The sequence below is a fragment of the Diadema antillarum genome, unplaced genomic scaffold (genome assembly GCF_040938485.1).
Source record: "Diadema antillarum isolate AM-2024a unplaced genomic scaffold, OU_Dant_1.0 scf00000151, whole genome shotgun sequence".
Classification (NCBI taxonomy): Eukaryota; Metazoa; Echinodermata; class Echinoidea; order Diadematoida; family Diadematidae; genus Diadema; species Diadema antillarum.
The window spans coordinates 1424463-1443543 of NW_027271040.1; the positions used below are offsets into that span (position 1 = coordinate 1424463).

Genomic DNA, 19081 nt, shown 5'->3' on the forward strand with positions numbered 1-19081 from the left:
GTTTTTATGATGCCTAGTGGCAGGTAATCCTGCCGTGTGTATGGTTAGTGCTGCAGAGGCTGGCTAACGAGGAGACATTGAAATGCCTTTTCCATTTGTTGGTGTCTACATGGTGTCTGTGGCGTGTGTTCGCCTGGATGCCCACCGGTAAAGGGCAGAGAAGAAAGTGGGGGAGAGCGCTCCCATGTTTTTTCATGACGCCTGCATGTGTTTGTGGCAGACAGGGTCTTTCTCTGGTGGCTGGCAGGTAGCTCTCGATGATACTGTATTCATGTGCAGCTACGGGCTTGCGAGGGCCACCCACCCCGTTTTTCCCCCCACACAGAATTAGTCTCGTCTGTGTGTGTGTGTGTGTGTGTGCATGCCATGTGTAGTGTGTCTGGTGTCTGTGAAATGTATATGTGTGTGTGTGTGTGCGTGTATGTGCTGCGGGCACCCTCCCACACTCACTCATGGGGCCCTACAGATGCAATAATGCATCATTGTTCGACGGAGTGGAAGCTGGAACAGCAGTAGTAGAGGGCAGCCATGACCTTGACATTAAGAGGCCAACTGCTGCCAATTTAGGGATCACCTTCAAAAAGCACTGAGTCTGTCCTTCTCCTAAATATCCCTGGTCTTTCTGCTTGCTAGCCCAACATAACCAGATGAGGAGAAAAGAATAAAATAAAGAAGCTTGCATGCATCAGCAAAACTGTTTTCTGGATTTTAATTAAGCCAAGATTTCTTGTTCAAAGCACATGTACATTGTAGTGTGCATCTTATAGAAATGGTGTACATGAATCTGTGCTGTGAATATTAAAGTGATGATATCCTGTGTACATGTGCTGAATATTGTGTGTGGTATTGTTATTCTTTTCATAGTGCTCATCGTGTATCAACAGCACCACAGCTTTTGTCTGAATCAAGTGTAAATGTCATCATTATTACCATTATCACTGTCAGTATCACCATCTCTCATCTGCACCATCTTTTTTTTTTTCTTTCTTTCTCTTTCAATCATCTGTGCTGCCATTACGTGATGATAAGGTTTCTTTTACCACCCAAATTCCTCTGCCTTTGTGCCCACACACGGAGGGATTTAAAAGGCAATTATGTTTTTTTTTTTTTGGGGGGGGGGAGGAGTGTCTCGACCAAGTGATCTTTCTAACACAGGGATCTCCCCTAGGCAACCCTCAAAAAAGAAACCATTTTGTTTTTGTTTTTTTTAGGCTATCCATGGTCTGTCTTCTTTCTCCCAATGTCTAAAATCTTTGTTTGTGCGACAACTCTATAAATACTGTATACGCTGTTATTTTCCCGTACAGATATTTTCGCGAATGACGAGGCCATAGACATTTTCGCGAGATGTTGTTTCCGCGAATTGACGCCTATGCTTACATTGATGCACTATTAACACGGTGCATGGAGACATTTTCGCGTGTTGTTAAATTCGCGATCCAACTGTGATTCGCGAAATTCGCAAAAATTAAACCGTCGCGAAAATAACAGCTTGTACAGAATGTAACAGAATTCATCAAGGCGTTAGATGTTTCAAAAGCACAATGATAAGAGTAATATGGAAAATTTATGTAGCGCTTAAGACAAAGATATTATCTAAGCGCTTTACAACTAACCAAAGAGAACAAACATATAAACCAACTATGAATACAAATAAGCCCATAATTACATAACCATTGGTTCTGTTTTTGAAATAAGTGGGTTTTGAGTTTCTTTTTGAAAATGTCAATGGAGGTAGAGTATGAAATAATGAGTAGGGAAGTCATTTCGGGGGGGGGGGGGGAGCGCACAAACAGAAAAAGCATGATTACTGCAATGGTTGTGGGTGCGAGGGCCAAGTTAAACATGGACAGGAGCTGAGTTTCATGAGGGGTTTTAAATTGATTTTTAGGTTAAGGGGTCCAAGGACAAAGTCTTTAATAATATCTCACTGCTTATTTTGTGGGGAAGTGAAATTTAGATTGAATATTATTAGCTGTGTGCATGGGCATAATCAGGCTTTCAAATGCATGAAAGAAATTTTGGGTGAAGTTAGGTGCAGACCATAGGGTCAAAGAGAAAAGTCTGTGTTAAAAAAAAAAAAAAAAAAGAAAATGAAATTTTGGCATCTGAGCTGTTATAAATCAGATACAAAATGTAATGCAGTCAGACTTGATAAAAAGGTCTGAATATGACAAGATTTTGGACAAATTGTTGTCAAGATATGATTGAAGGCGAAGATTTCATTGTGAATGTATGGGTTTGGATCTGTAGAATTATGTAGAGTATAACCTCACACTGAAGTATGTGCATTGATATGATATTGAAGGCGAACTAGCTGCGTAGATTTTGGGGAAAAGCACAAATAAAGTTACTGCACTTTTAACAGGCCATAGAGCACATATTCTGTACACACATATCAAATGGAGAGGTAGAACTTTTGTAAAAGACAATTTTGCGAGTGGTTGAATATGTATGAAATTTAGATCCACAGCAAAGGGATGAGAAATGAACATCCTCTTTAAGAAACGAGGAAAGCCATGTCGCACTTTGGAGAAGATGACTTTGAAGAAGATGAACTCTGCACTTGTGTCGTTGGAGCCAATATTTTAGGATGTTGTTAATTTTGCGTATACCAGTCTTACTCGCAAAAAAAAATTGTTTATAAAAAAGAAACAAAAACAAAACCCCCCTCTGAAATATCTCACATACTATGCGTGTTATTTTATATACACTGCATCATCATTCTATTTTTGAAGGTTCCTGTTTGATTATTAAAGTAGATGGGATACTAGCAAAAAAAACCCACAAAAAACAACAACTACAACAACAACAAAAACGAAAACCAAGCAAAGGGTATTAATATTTTGATAGTCACGGAGTTATAGATTTGGGTTATCTTTGTAGGAATAATAGCTCTGTTTGTTGTGTACATCATGTAGTAATGCTTGGGATAAGAAGAGGTACAGGAACATTGGGGTGGGGGGGGGAGGCTAGGAAATGGGGGCCACGGGAGGGGGTTAGGGTATGTGTTTGATTCCTTGTGGGGGCGCCTGATCAGGGTTCCAGGCCTCAGTGTGGTTCGTGTACTCTTTGCTTCCTGGGCCACATGGTCTGGCTGTTTGCTCATGCTGCTCGCCGCGAAACAGCTATGGAAATTTAAAGGCCACATGAAGTTTCTTTAACAGATAGACTATTACCACACATGCAAACTAGTCCTGTTTTGACAGGAATTTTCCTGGTTTTTCTTCTTCTTTTTTTAAGGAAAAAAAGAATTGTCATTCAACCTTGTATTCCTACAAGATATTTATGAACATCTTCTAAAGAGATGATGAATGGAAAATGTGTGAAATTCTCCCATTTATTCTCTTTCTTTAACTTTTGTAAGCAGCAGGTGTGTGGTATGCCTTTAATGAACAGGCAGTTCAAACGTTGATCTCATTGCTTGATTCCAAAGTTTATGTATATTCCTATTATGTTTTGTGTTTGCTTTTGTTTTTGCTTTTTTTGAACCATCACATAGATATATGGCATATATAGTACACATACCGATATAAACATATCTGTGCCTGTGATTAGAATCAGGAGTCAGGATCAGGGTAATTCTTCTTTCCCCAGGAAATGGTCTCTAAAAAAGAAGAAAGTAAGCATCATTGTGACTGTAACCATTCCTAGGACCCCCCCCCCCCCCCCCTTTGAATATCTTTCTCTTTGGTGCATTATACCACGTAATAGCCTTGACAGCTATGTAAAATGATATCACATATTGTCTGCAGAGTAGCAAAATGATGCTAAGAACATCAAAAATGTCGGGGAAAATAAGCAGAGTGAGCAGTAGGTGAGATGCAGCTAATTTCAGGAAGGCTTTGCCAATTTAGGGAGTGGCATTAGAGATAACTGGCAGAGCCTTGAAATCCATGACTACTGTTCATACTAATTTGAGCCATTTGTACATGTTCAATAGATTCTTTGAACATGGGTAATGTTACACTGTACCTCATATCAATTAGTTGGCAAAAGCAAGATTTTCTGCAGGCAGTAGTTTCTACTCATTTTTCAGTCATGTCATCAGAACAATGCAAGGTTTGGGAGTACTGTATAATTGATTTTCTTTGTTAAGAAATGGCTGATACCAGAAGGAATTATTCACATTGTCACGATTCCCTTGAGATTGTATCCGCTGAACATTTCTTTGGTCTTGGAAATGGCCGAGCTTCACGAATCATCCCCGTTCTTGTTTTTCTTTTCTTATTCTTTTTTGAAGGCTGGGGCTGATTTGTATGCGAGCCAATAAATGTGATGTTCGTGATGTGTCGTTATACATGCATGACATGCAGTTGGTTGCTGCCAAGCGTAACGTGAAGGCTTTGCACGAATGCTCCTCCCCCTCTGTGAAATACCAAGGCCGTGTGGAGTGAGAGATTAATTTTTGATAATGGGTGTTCCTCATTAAAGACAACTTTTCTCAGAAGTCCTCGTTCTCGATCTATATTTTAAAGAACAGGAAAAAGGGAATCAATAATTAGTCAAGCTGATGTGAAAGTTGATTATGAGAAGCCACCTGGACCGAATGTTACCTCCAAGAGTGCGTGTGCAGAATATTGTAATTTGTGGGAGCTAAATCAGTCGTTCCCATGTGACTCGCCGCATTATCCTCAAGAGATGTATGGCACATTGTAGGGACGGACAAGTCTGATCAAGATTCATGTTCAGCCTTCGTTAAATCAAACCGATTAGGACAAGAATACCCTTTCCGTGGGTGTGTAGCGTGGCATTATTCGTATCGCTTTGTCATTAGTAATCTTGCATCAATCATGCCAATATTTGAGGCACTTTAATGATATGAGATTAATCAAGAGTGAATTTTTATTTTCTTGCTTTCGTGCTATTTCAGTTCTGCATATATCCATTGTAAAAAAAAGGGGTCACATTTCACACGGGAGAGTTGAATTTCCTTGTTAGTTACGAATACTGCAGTTGCCATGGTGATGAGAAGAGTGCCCCTAGTTACAGCGTAGGTGCTGCATGCTGCGCAGGCTGCCGTTATTGTGCATTGCATGTGTTGTAAATGCCCCATAAAACATTATCCCGGTTACATGCTCTAGGTGGATGGATGTACATACAATGTATGATTTATTGCCAGCCTCTTAAAATCTCCCGTTTTGAAGGGTATGAAAGTTTACTTTCAAACATTATGATGTTGCCAAAAATATACCGGTCATATATTAACTTTTCCTCTTGCTTTGCCTCATCTTGTTTCTTCTCCTCTTCATCCTCCTCACCCTCCTCCTGCTCCTGCTCCTCCTCCTCCTCCTCCTCTTCCTCCTCTTCCTCCTCTTTCTTTTCTGGCTGTATTCCACCTTTCCTTCATCTTGTCTTTCTATTCCCATCTTCTCTTCTCTCCTCTGGCAACATCATCATCATCATTATCATGATCATTATCATAACTGCGATATGATTATCAACTGCAAAAAAAAAAAAATGCCCAAAATGTAAGACTTCTTCCTCAAATTTTCTCTCCATTCTTTGTCACCCTCCTTACAGGCAAACACTATGGTGTCTACAGCTGTGAAGGGTGTAAGGGCTTCTTCAAGAGGACCGTACGGAAAGACCTCTCCTATACGTGTCGAGACGAGCGCAACTGCATGGTGGACAAACGACAGAGAAACCGATGCCAATACTGCCGCTACCAGAAGTGCATAGCCATGGGCATGCGTAGAGAAGGTACGCTTGGTATTGCCCCACCTGCCCCCACCCCAATCCAACCCCCTCCCAACCTGCTCCTCCCGACCTGCCCCTCTTGGACTCTCCCGTCTCCTGAATCAACACCTTTTATGATCTCAAGGAGTGCTTTTTTCAATATCTCCTTCCTTTTTTCTGGGGGGGGGGGGGCATATGAGGGGAATTTTGATCTTAACGAGTGGAGGCAAGGTCAGTAACTATTTGGGGGAAGCGTTCCATTTGAGATTAACATTGCTTTAGAGAAGAAAAGAGGGGCAAAAATACTAAAACGATTTCCCCTTAATCCTCTAGGAACCGTGAACCTACATTGTACTGAAGATCACGAAAGGGCAGTTGGACAAAAAAAAAATGGGCAGATTCCTTGAGACACCCTCATACCAACACATGCATGTTACACATGCGCACTCAGACACACACATAATTTGGAATTTTTAGACCTGTACCGAGATTCATCAAAAAAGACAAACAACTGGCAAAATCTTTTTGTTGTTGTTTTTTTCCCTCAGTCATTTACTTGCAGATGGGAGGCTCCTGTTGGGATCCTCGATCTCGTGTTTTAAGTTACAAATGTGAAACTATCATTAACATCATCATGAAAACCCCACCGTAGAAGTTTTCATATGTTTGTTGTCTCAAGCCAGGTTAGTCGGTATCTAAGAAACTGTATTGTTTTCCAGTCGACACGAGAAACTGGAAGAAAAAAGAGAGATCCCAGAAAGATGCTATGCATGCATGTCAAGCGTGCTAATTCATTTTGACAAGTAATAAAAAGTGAGGTGATGAAAAGGTCAGATGTAGCAAGGAAGAGATAGAGATAGACATAGGGACAGAGAGAGAGAGATGTAGGTTGATAAATAAGGAGAGGAGGTATTCTATGCATAGTTTGGTGGCCTTGATGGAATAGATCTATAACGATGAAAGAGAATATATGCACTTGTTAGAAATTCAGATTTGCTCTCATAGAGCATTCTCGCTGTAAGACGGCTACTGTAAAACGAGGAATGTTCATGTGCATTTTAAGTTCGCGAGAGCCAAGAATTGCAAAATTAAAATGCACGCGAAAGTTCTTGTCTACACGATATGCATTGAATGTTGAGGCAACTCGGGGAAAATGTCATGCCGCGAAAATATTATTTTATAGTAAAAACAGGCAAGTGAAGCGAGCCCAGCCGAACGCGACAGCGTAAAAGCCCATTAAGATCTGTTTCACACATTATTATTCATGACACATGAACCCTACTGAATAGTCATATTAATGGGTTCTGGTCGACCAATGGAATGGCGTGCTCCCCTCATCCTCCGCCTTGGCGTTGTCTGGCCTGTTCGCAAGCCTTACTGACCACCCGTGGAGGTCTGCGGCATGCATTCACTGTATGCAAATCTGGCTCAGGTAGACAGACACAGCTTGGTTGTATTTTGCTCCCGAAATCGAAAAGCGAAAGTTGGTACAAGTGTAATTCAAAGAGCTAACAAAAGGATGGGAAGCAGATCTCAAAAAGGCCCTCGCGCAACCTCACTCGGCTGGGCTCTCTTAACCATACAGCGAGAGGGCCTTGACAAAAGGCTAGGGAGAATGTGATAGAAGGCAATGTGGAAAAACACAACAACAACATTTGGATCCTGCTCCGTATGTCATAGTAGACAGTCTCTCTTTAAATACCAATATTTCCCAGTCTCCAGAGTTCTTGCATGATGCATGGCATTGTAATACCACATTGCATGGACAAGTCCTGCATAGACTCTGCAACAAGAAAGCAGAATGATCATTACATATTCTCATACTTCCTACGGTCCTGGGTCCTTGATTACTGCGTATGCCCAACTTCCCGACAGTTTCAGGAGTGGTTAGATACGAGGGGGCGGGGATGGAGGTGTAAGTGCAAATACTAATAGGGTGTAGTAAGAACGAATGATGTAATGTAGTATATCGCTAGGGTATGATATTCATCATTTGGGTGAGGTGAGAAACTGGTTACATTTCTTTCAATGGTATTTTTTATGTGCATGCTTTGTTTCTATGATTTTTATTGATTTTGTTTTTGTGTGTGTGTAACATCCAAGATGAATGTAAATAATAAACATTGGAAAAATTAAAAAATTGTGACCCATGAAATAGATTTCACAATCAAGGATCCACCAAAGTAAAAAACAAAACAAAACATGTCTCTGTTGAATGAATGATGTGGTAGAAATTCGAAGTATGAGGAATTATGATAAAAGTGACGATTTTTTTTTCGTTTGTGTGGGCTGTTTCCCCTCCAATCAATGTGACTGATGTAACCAGCTTGTATCTCTACTGCAGCCGTACAAGAAGAGCGCCAGCGCAAGGACAAGCCGACGGGAGACAGCCAGGTGGAGAGCACGAGCGGGGCGAGCAACGACATGCCCGTCGAGAAGATCCTGGATGCCGAGCTGGCCGTGGAGCCCAACCAGGGACCCTTCGTAGATGCCCCGGTAGGACTTTTAGCGACGGAGCACAGTGAAAATATATATCCGGCTGAAGTTCTATGACATATTTGCCTTAAATGTTTTTGTCTTCGTTCCTCTTTCTCGTTGTAGAGTGTGCAGGTGAAACAGGTCGGTTAGAAGTGATTTTTTTTTCCTCTAGCGAGTGGTTGATAAAATGTAACATTTTCTGATAATGAGCGTGTTGTATGCTAGCTCCTCCTGAAAGTACTAGTACACTTTTGCAGAGGTCCATAAAATGCTAAGATCGTAAAGCAAAACATTAATTCTAGAAGCATTTTATCAATATTATCAATAATCGATTATGAAAAATTATGAAGCAACCATGATCAGGTATGCTCTAAAGACTTTAGTACTTCCACCGATCCTTTTTGGCTAATATTCTGCATTTCCATCTTTACCAGGAAGTGCATTATCATAGCATTATGTCACACATTCTCGTGCATATGTGGTACTCTCATAGCAAATATTGACAGTTTTGCAGTCATATTAGGACTATATTTTCCCTACAAGTTGAAATGAGTATGGCAGCTCTTTGGAGCCTTGGCCAGTGGATCAAGGCTGTTTCTCGTGAGGAACCAGGTTGGGAACCAACTTATAATGGAAATTACCGATAATCCTAAATATAGAAAACAAAATGGAGAGCATTGATGTTCGACTTTGGCCTGAGCATCACTATTAAAATTAAGTTTGTGATTTGAGATGTCTGTAAGGTGTTTTTCCTCCTCCAACCACACTTCTGCTTTGTGACGCTTCGCTCACTTTGGTTTCTCTTGCGCCATGCAGCGAGACCCCGTGACAAACATTTGCCAGGCTGCCGACAAGCAACTCTTCACGTTGGTGGAGTGGGCCAAGAGGATCCCACACTTCACAGAACTGCCCCTAGACGACCAGGTCACGCTCCTCAGAGCAGGTGAGTTGAGATTCTCTTTCAGTGATGAGAGCGGCGGACAACTTTGGCCGAGTCTGGTCCCTTTCGTTAATTCTCTTTTTACCCAAGGTCCCGAATACTGCCTTTGTCACACGTTTTACAAATAGGACTTGAAAGACATTTTTGCAACCCAGTCAAATGCAGGATGGAGGAACGCAGCAATGGAATGAGAACCTGGAAAAGCACTAGGGGAGTGCGGACCTCTGCCAAGCAGCTCATTTTTACCCATATTCACATTTGCTTATAAAAGCCCTATTTTCCAACCATAAAGAATCCTTTCTAGTAGCTCTACCTTTAGCTTCCTGCTGCACCTTGTACGTGCGCTCAGTGTGCGTTTGTGCTGCTTGAATTCCCTCGCTGGTTGGCCCTATTTGTCAGTGATAAAGAATCCGTCACAAAATTTTGAAAAAAAATCTTGGATGCAGATGATGATATGGATCATTACCGAAATTCAATCATCTGTTACTTGTGTCTTATCAACTTCTCCTGTAAATTTCATCCGAAATGGTTCACAACTATTTGCGTTATTTTGCAAACAGAAAAAAACGAATCAGTGCCGTCAAAAACATGACTTTCTTGGGGAAGGTAATAAGCATCATCCTTTTCAAGAAGCTAAGGAGTGATTTTCCACCTAGGAGATAGTACAGATTGCTTTTATGTTACAGGAGGCAGTATTTTGGCTTGTCAGTCGCACGAATAACAGCTAACTTGGTGAAAATTCCAAAACGTAGAGCCGCTGTGAAGTAATGTTGTGTATGATGAAATCTTTGAAGGCTTCCGTGGTGGTCAAACGTTGGATGGTAGAATCAGGGATTGGGTAGGCCCTTTTCAGGGCCACTCACATACTCAAGAAAGAATACGTGGTGCACTGTGAAGCCTTCTACCACCCAATGTTGTGTATGCAGTGTACAGGTTGCCCTCAGCTCCAGTGTCGAAATATTTCTTCCGATCCTGGAACATGAAAAGATGATCTTGAGCATGTCATGAGTAGTCGGTCTCATCTCTGCTCTTCGCTGACCTTTGACTCTCAGTCAGACGTATACATTTACAGTTTGGTCCATCGTGCATCGGTCCTCAATTACAATTACAAAAACAATGACAGGTTTGACTGTAGTAAAATACTTGGGAGAGCGCAGACTTCCGCTAAGCAGCTAATTTCCACCCATACACACGTGCTGAAAATTGCCCAATTTCCCAATATAGAAGCCTTTTGTTAACGTCATCAGCTTCCAACTATGCAGCTCCTCACCCATGCAGAGCATGCGCTTTAGAGCACATATGCAAAACGTCAAATACGTGCATCTTGAACTCCAGAGTTCATTGACCCTAACTGCCAAAAGATAAAAAGATCTCTCAACAATCCACAAAAAATCCCAGATCACTACCAAAATTTAATCATGTGTTCCCTGTGTCATTATCAACTTTTCCTGCAAGTTCCATTCAAATCTGTTCGCAACTCTCTGAGTTGGTTTGCACACTAACAAACAAACAAACAAACAAACAAACCAATGCCGATGAAGACATAACCTCCTTCCTTGGCGGAGGTAATGATTACATTTGTATAGCGCTCTTATGAACTATACAGTTGTTTCACAGCGCTTTACACAAGTGTACATCACGCCATGTATAGCACAAATGCTAAAATACATAAACACTCCATATCTATATGATATCTCTTTAATTGTGTATACCCAAAACAATTTGAAACCAATTTGAAAACATCTGAAACCAAAAAGAACTTATCAAAATTAATACTCCCATTACAAAAACACATAGACTGTACCAATGAGACTTGGGAACCAGTAGCCCCCTGCCAGCACCCATACCACAGTGTGGGGATCGTCTGTTCCATCGACAAAGTCAGTGGGCGTCAGAAGAAAAAGCTTATATCTAACGTTGTCTGCAGCAAAGATAAAATTACCCTCTCGGCACACCTTTTCCTGCCCATTGCTTGGAATGTGGCTGGGAAAAATTTGTATCCTGAGAAGCTTGTTATCAAGCGGTGGGAACACTTCACTTACACCCTTCTGAAGTCGATGTCTAATCAATCAAACTTCAAATGGACCTCTCAGAGATGTTCCTCCCCCCCCCCCATATATCCTTTCCTAAACTGAGATGATGACTTGAAAGAAGCGTGTAGGGAAAATTCTATGGAGGAATTGTGTTATTTGTCTTTTTTTAGCCATTCCCCCCCCCCCCCCCCCCCCAGCTTCTGTCTTTGGTCCAATCTAACCGGAAAAGGTGTGACACAAGATGATTATGTTCACATGATAACCTTACAGTCACTGATAACAAACTTGGCTCCTTTGCCATCAGCTTGTTCATATCGTCTGTTGAGAATGAGAAGGGCGTTAAGTGGTCGTGAACACTACGGGTTTAGTGGCAACTTAACGCCCTTATCATTCTCAGCCGACGATATGGTGCTTCTCATCAATAATACACCCTGTAGTTTTCCCCCAACGACCTGTGCGTGGCGATGGTGATAAAATCCAGGATAGCAGTGTACCCAGTGTAATGACCCCCCAACTTTCACGCTTAGTGAGCGTTTGTGCAAAACTTGAAATCGACAAGCAGACGGTGGCGACGATTGGTCGTTTTTACAGCACAGCAAAAACACAGAATAGTTGACCTCCCTTAGGATGCATAAGACTCTTGTTAAGGAATAATAGTGGTGCTGAAGCAACTTGAGGCATTCACTTTACGGGAAGTAATTGAGATCTGGCAGGGGTCAAGCGCAGCCATGATTTTATAGCTAAATGTGGATCTAAATATAAATTGGGGATCTGCTAAAATGATTTTTTTTCCAGATCTCTATGTTGAAGAACCTTGACGGGAGTTGGCTGTAACCGAAGAGCCTATGCTTAGATGAACATATCGCTGATACATGGCTGATGGCGCTAAAGATGGTTTTCATATATACCCCAGTGGGCAGCGAATACAGATTTATTCAATCAGACTACCCATGATTCCTCACGCTACCTCGGTCTTTAGATTCCATTCATGCCTTGTCTTGTTCCTGCCTGACCACAGGCTGGAACAAATTGCTGGTAGCAGTTTGCCTCTGGATTGTTCGCTAGTGATGAATAGTTGGCTCGACGTAATGATATTTTTTACCCTTTTTATTTTATTTTTACTCTACCTTATCAAAACACTAACAATGAATATTGCATATGCTGTCATTTTCACGTACAGATATTTTCACAAATGACTTGATCACAGACATTTTCGTGAGATGTTGTTTTCGCGTATTGACACAAAAGCCTTCATAAGCACACTATCACCTTAGTGCATGGTGACGTTTTCGCATGTTGTTAAATTCGCGGTCCAACTGTGATTCGCAAATTTTGCGAAAATTAAACCCTGGTGAAAATAACAGCTTATACAGTAGTGAAAATTTGATAAAAAGATGTAACAACAAACCAGAAAAATGTAGTGTCTTGGAAGTGATGTGTTTCAAACCAGTCTGTCTTTATCTTCTTTGGTTTTCTGTGACGGCAGGCTGGAATGAGCTGCTGATAGCGGCCTTCTCGCACCGATCCATCCAAGTCAAGGACGGCATCCTCCTTGCCACCGGTCTCCACGTACACCGCAACAGCGCGCACAGCGCCGGCGTCGGCACCATCTTCGACCGCGTCCTCACCGAGCTCGTGGCCAAGATGCGCGAGATGAAGATGGACAAGACGGAGTTAGGATGCCTGCGGGCCATCGTCCTCTTCAACCCAGGTACGAGAATGTCGCCATCTATTGGCAAAGCTGTCCTGTTGTTCATAACATACATAACAGGAGGGCTCCCTGAAAACTTGAAATATCTTCATTTTCCTACAAGAGAATACAGATATCATTGAATTGTTTGTATTTGTGGTATCTTACAAATTGTCAGTTATCAAATTGCTAGTTTTTCTCTCTTTTATGCACTAGATTGGTTCGTCTTTTCTTGCTTTTTGTTTTTAAATTGGGGGGTGGGGGTGGGCTGTTGTTTCATGGTCGGCTGTGCCAACCACCACGTTTGTTCAAACACGAACAGCTGTCTTTACAGTCACTGAGTCCCTATAGACGTTATCTTGGGATAGACACAGGAGTGACGTTTATCAGGAAGGTGATCCAAAGGCTTGACACCAAGGAAGCTGTTTGTCATCCTTATCGTGGTGATAGGCGTGTGTGTGCGTGTGTGTGTGTGTGTGTGTGTGTGTGTGTGTGTGTGCGTGTGTGCGTGTGTGTGTGCGTGTGTGTGTGTGCGTGTGTGTGTGTGTGTGTGTGTGTGTGTGTGTGTGTGTGTGTGTGTGTGTGTGTGTGTGTGTATGTGTGTGTGTGACAGAAGCCAAGCAGCAGATCTGTTGTTTTCACTGAGATCAGAGAAAGAGGAGAGCCATTTCTGATTTAACTTGTCTTTCATCTTTGATATCAGAGTAACGCTGGCATTCAGGTCATCTTCCCCCCCCCCCCCTCTATTTTTAGATTTTTCCAAAGGTTTGTTTTGTCTATTTAATGATGAAATCCTTAGTCAGTTAGAGTTAGTGAAAGGAAGAAAAGTATCTGTAACTACAGGAATAGAAAGCTTGAAAATTGAAGAGCGTGTGCAAGGTTTTAAAAGGGGACTCTCAGACACACCTAATCACACTATTCTACAAAAAAAGTGTTCTGGAAAACTGCTAAAAACACCATTTCATGTTCGTGTTATGATCAAAAACTCTGCCATGATGCAGATGAAGTCTCGCTCTTTCAGAAAATATGAAAAACTCAGGATTTATCAAGTTGACCCATTTCACCTATTTTCAGTCATGACACGAAATCAGTGTGTGTGAATTTTTGTTGGTTGTGGTTTTGTTTTGTTATGCTCAGTCACATAATAATGATTATGGTCATGAAGTGTGCATTTGAATACTTGTAAGCAGGCCATAAATGCCCTCAGAAGCCCATAGCAATGATGAAACCACTGCTGCCAGGAGGACTTGAATCAGAGACTTTAAGAGTTTGTGGTCTTTACCCACAGAGCCACAAGGGCACTCTTTCAACTTACGATGATAAATTGACTTGATTCATTTCATTTTGTTTTGATTTTTACTTTGTGTTCACAAAAGTAAAGCAACAAACATAATTAAATTACAGTGATTATCACTATGCAGTAACACTTTGTCTTGTCATGATTTACAAACATATCTAAATGAATACTCCAGGAACATATACTTTTGCAACAAATGGCAATGCAAAATAGTCGTAGAAACCAAAGTGGGGGGGGGGAGGGGGAGGCCTTAGAAGAAAAAACAGCAACAACTAAAGATGGAGCTCCGCTAATGAGAAAGAGATAGGGAAGAGAGAATAAGAAATACAGTTTGACCTCTTCAATCCGGACGTGTCCAGATAAGGGATTTGGCCAGATATGGGAAATTCAATGTTTTACACAGCTACCTACCCAGTTGTAGGTACATGTAACCTATTGCAGGTAGCGTACACTGAAACTCTTTCTTTGCTAAAATGGCTGTTATTTTGATGAAAATTTGATGTCAGTGTACTTCATGTGTATGTTACTTATGTTGGGAATAATATGTCATTCATGTGGATTTGTGTAGAATTTTTTTTTTAGTTTGAAATCCCCCTTTTCCCCGTAATTATTAGATTGAAAAGAAGAAGAAAAATCAGGGCGAGGACGCGTCTGAATAATAGAGATATCCAGATAAAAGGAGGCCAGATATGAGAGGTAGGACTGTAGAGGAAATAGATGTGTCTGAATTGATGTCTGAATTGATTTGTCTGTTTTCCTCCCCCAACTCACCCACGTGCAGATGCCAAGAACCTGACATCCATCCAGAAAGTGGAGGAGCTACGCGAGAAGGTGTACGCGTCCCTCGAGGAGTACTGCCGCAACCAGTATACGGACGAGCCGGGGCGCTTCGCCAAGCTCCTGCTCAGACTGCCCGCCCTGCGCTCCATCGGCCTCAAGTGCCTGGAGCACCTCTTCTTCTTCAAACTCATCGGGGACACGCCCATCGACACTTTCCTCATGGAGATGCTGGAGGCACCAAACAACAGCTGAGAAGGAGGGCACTCTTCACTCGTTTGAGCCTCTCTTTTTTTTTTCTCCCGTTTTTTTTTTTTCTCCCCCTTGGCATGATTGGAAAGAATTTCCCGGGGGAAAAAATGTATGTGAAAAAAAAAACGGCTAAGAAATTTGTGATCGTAACTCTTTAGACTGTGAAGCTATCCATGGATCGGACTCGCACGATGCCCTCCGCCTCCTTTAGTCCCATGTATACACATCCATGTGAGCAACAGCACCAGGGGGAAGAGGAAGCCCCCATCGATGTCATATTGTTGTGGAGTCCGTAAGGAACATACTTGTGATTTTTGTAAGTTGTGTTTTTTTTTTTTTCTTGTGTGACGTCAAACCACAAGTGTTCCAACAGGAAAATGAACTTCTCATTTCTTGCGTAAGTAGCAAGTTCAAATTTGGTTTTTGTGCATAAGTTTGTTTGTTTTTTTTCCCCTCCCTACCTTTAAACACTTCATTTGGCCTTCTAAGATAGTGTGAGGGGTCATGGAGTATCTTATCAAGGAAAAACCATACATATTCCCTCCTCTCTTATGTCATATGATATGTATCAATATGGGCATGCCTTGCCCAAAAGTAAGTCAGTATATTCATTTTTTTGCCAGTCGACATTTACTGATATGGGAAGAGCATAATGAGAGGTATCGAATAATAATGTCACGAGCAAGAGCTGTACTTTGGTTGTGACAGCCATTTTTTTTTTTTTAAAGGTAATATCCTTTATATGTTGATTTTTGCCAATCTACACAGAGAAATTCCACAGATCTTGATGGCTGTAGTATGAAGTCAGTCGGTATCCACCATTGATTAGAACAGATCGAGGCAAGTACATACTGTATAAAGCCATATATTTAGGGAGTCCAATTTTTCGTGAATTTGGAACTCCCAACAATTTCAAAAGTGGTCAAATTCGCAATTGTGGAGTATAGTAATGAACAGAGATAGGAATGCGCACACGTTGCATTCATGTTGGGATCAGAGTTAGTATTTTTGCGTCTCGTTAAATTCGCAAATTGCACCATGACTCGTGAAAATTAACCAAAAAAACGAAACCCGCAAAAATATATGGCGCACACAGCATTAGGCCCTTTCTTCGCACATTGAAGGAGTGTTAACATAATGCTTCTTGTGATGGAAAGCATTCGTAGCGTGAATAGTCGGAATCCACCATTATGGTAGAATATTTGCACCAAGCCACCTGCCATCTCGTTCAAGCGGGACTGCCACTAGCCCCATCTCCCATGCAAAGGGGCAGAGCTGGTGCTGGGTCGTGGCTGGTGGCAGTGTGAATTCTATCCCAGCCATCATGCACATATACGTTTAAGCGTGTGTATCGAAAGAGGACTCTATAATCTTGTGGCTCTGTAAATCCACACACTCCCTTCTCGTGCCAACGCAGAAGTGTGCCAACCTACCGGCAGTTCAGCGTCCTGCTCTCGATCTGCTCCACTACCCCCAGCAATTATGATAAGATTCCCCAAACAGCATTCAAGCAAATGTCTTGACTTAATTCGACATCCTTCACCTCGAGTGCATGGTTATATATGCATTATGGCTCAAAGGGTTCAGACTTTATAAATGAAACATTGCACCAACCATGATCGGTTATGATGGATGGCAGTGTGTCAGAACATGTATTGGGACTGAAACCAACCAGTGCTTCATTGTAATATTTGTATGATGAAAGGCTAAATGGTGGATTTTGTGAGCAGTGACTGGTTCTATTCAAAGAGATGTTGTGTAAAGGGTATCCGGTCAACAGTGATGCGAAGTTCAGCGTCGCCCCCTCAGGAGGCAGTGGTATGTTCCATGATGTCCAGCTGGCGAAAAATTTGTGAGTACGGCAGTGATTGATGCGTGATGCTTCTGGGTTGATAGTTCCTATACTCAAGATCTGCTAATAGATCAGCCGTTTTGGCAGCGGCGAATCTCGGATGACCTACTGATTTTCATGACGAGAGCGGTCGTGACCTCTACGGCGAATTTACGATCTGAAAGGTTGAGGACAAAAAGTAAGACGCCGTCAGATGTCCGAATGGTTGTATTTTTGCAGACTGGGTGTGTACGTCATTTTGCGGTGTTCCGTGAAACGTCGGGAAAATGCATGATAGTACGGAACATCTGTAAATTTGCAGTGTTTCCGTAACACTGTCTTTACTGGGTGAGAAGAAATGAGGCATGCGCTGGCTGGGGATATGTGAAAATCCCTGCAATAGCCTTGTGTGACTGACTGCAGACATTTCCCACATAACAGTGCGTGCCAGAATACTACACAGTCGTGTATTGCATATGCCAAGGAGAATGTGGATAAGTACACTTTTACCTCTCTGTTTAAGTCTGAGCATTTTCAAAGGAAACCTCACGCACACACAATTATTTGAGAATATAAAAGAACGTTTATTGTCCTTCGTGATTTTGTGACATGAGACATCAAGTAAGTGGCAAAGATTGAGTGCAGGTTAGAAATAGCTTTGAGATCAAAGTGTTCACAAGTAAACTTTCAACGTAATGTAAAATTTTGCTTTTGACCCACATAGTTTAGTATAAGTATACAAAATTTTAGCAAGTAAAGTTTTATGAGTGTTTTTTGTCTTCTTTTTTTTTTTTTTGTGTCCAGTCCACGCAAGCAAGAAGATACTGGTATTTCCAACCAGTCAGATCGAAATTGTGCCATATTTTTTGCTTAAAAAAGAAGAAGAAGAAGAAGAAGTACTTGCCCAAACCGATATTTGACAGGGATGTGAAAGTTCATAATTTAATCTGATTTCGGTCTTTATAAATCTGCCCAAAACCTACTTCAGACTTTTTTCACAGTGTGAAATGTTCACAGTTCAGTGCACTTCAGATCTTTTTTCTTAAGTTTCAATTTTTTTTTTTCTTCAGATTTTATTTTTCTGCAAGTACTCTCACACCCCTACCTTTTACTGTGTTCCCAGTATCCCATCACTCCTGTCAGTTCTTGTCTTCATAAAAAGTTCTCTGCACAGATCACAATCACAGTCCGTCTCTCTTGATTGATGCTTAGCCTTACCTCCAGTTTTAGGAATGTGAAATGATTTTGTTACCAGGACATTGTCATTCAGTTTCAACCTTTATATACATCTTTGTTTTCATGCAGTCATGTCCTGTTCCTCCAATCTGTGAATTTGGTGAGTCTGCCTTACCTTAGCATTTGTCTAAATTTCATTATGAGTGACTGGACAAGTTTAGGTGATTTGCGCGTTCTCTAGCAAATGATTTTGTATTACGATGCGAAAAAAAAAAGATGAAAATGTGCAATAGATTTTAAGTTGTGTCTTATTTTGAGGCAAAAAAAAAAATAAAAGTGGAGGAAGAGAAAAATAGAGATGATGGTGTTCATTCTTCCATTTGTGAAACAGGGTGTTTGATTTGTACAATACGCTATGTGCTGTGACAGGGCTCGCAATTTCAGACATGAGGAGGGTGAGAAATCCGCCCCACAAAACTGCTAAATTCAAGGTTGTGATTACATTTATGTGTGGCAAGCAGAACAGACTTGTGACGTGGCTTTTCTCGCGGTTTCGTGTGTTCCTCCTGCACGTATTATTAACAGGAACGAAGGGCGTTGCAGTGTAGTGGCGTAGACGGAATCCTGTCTAGGCTGTCTTTTTTGTGAGATAGAAAATATGTACCCTCATTAGCGACAAACCACGCAGTGTGGACGACTTCCTTCATTCTAATAGCCGAGGGACTTACACTGACTGTAAGACGGCTGCCAGGCTCTTTGTAGCAGTCGTGATATTTGATATTCTGTTCTGGTAGGTGTCTGCAAGGGAGATTGTCCCTCGATAGTGTGTAGATCAGGGGAAGCCGTCAAACAGGAGGTGCCCATGAGCGCATCATTCTCACTGACCGATGCTCTGTGTATGAGGATCAGACGTATTCTCGGTTTGCTG

At 41.6% G+C, this 19081-nt stretch overlaps 1 protein-coding gene across 1 annotated transcript; it reads left to right on the forward strand.

Annotated features, from left to right (window-relative positions):
* Window positions 1-3954: 3954 nt before the first annotated feature.
* Window positions 3955-15149, forward strand: LOC139721830 (retinoic acid receptor RXR-like). The gene is made up of 6 exons (XM_071633150.1): window positions 3955-3958; window positions 5524-5703; window positions 8024-8175; window positions 8974-9100; window positions 12617-12841; window positions 14899-15149. Exons 1-6 carry the CDS (start codon window positions 3955-3957, stop codon window positions 15147-15149), a joined length of 939 nt encoding a protein of 312 aa, XP_071489251.1.
* The last annotated feature ends 3932 nt before the right edge of the window (window positions 15150-19081 follow it).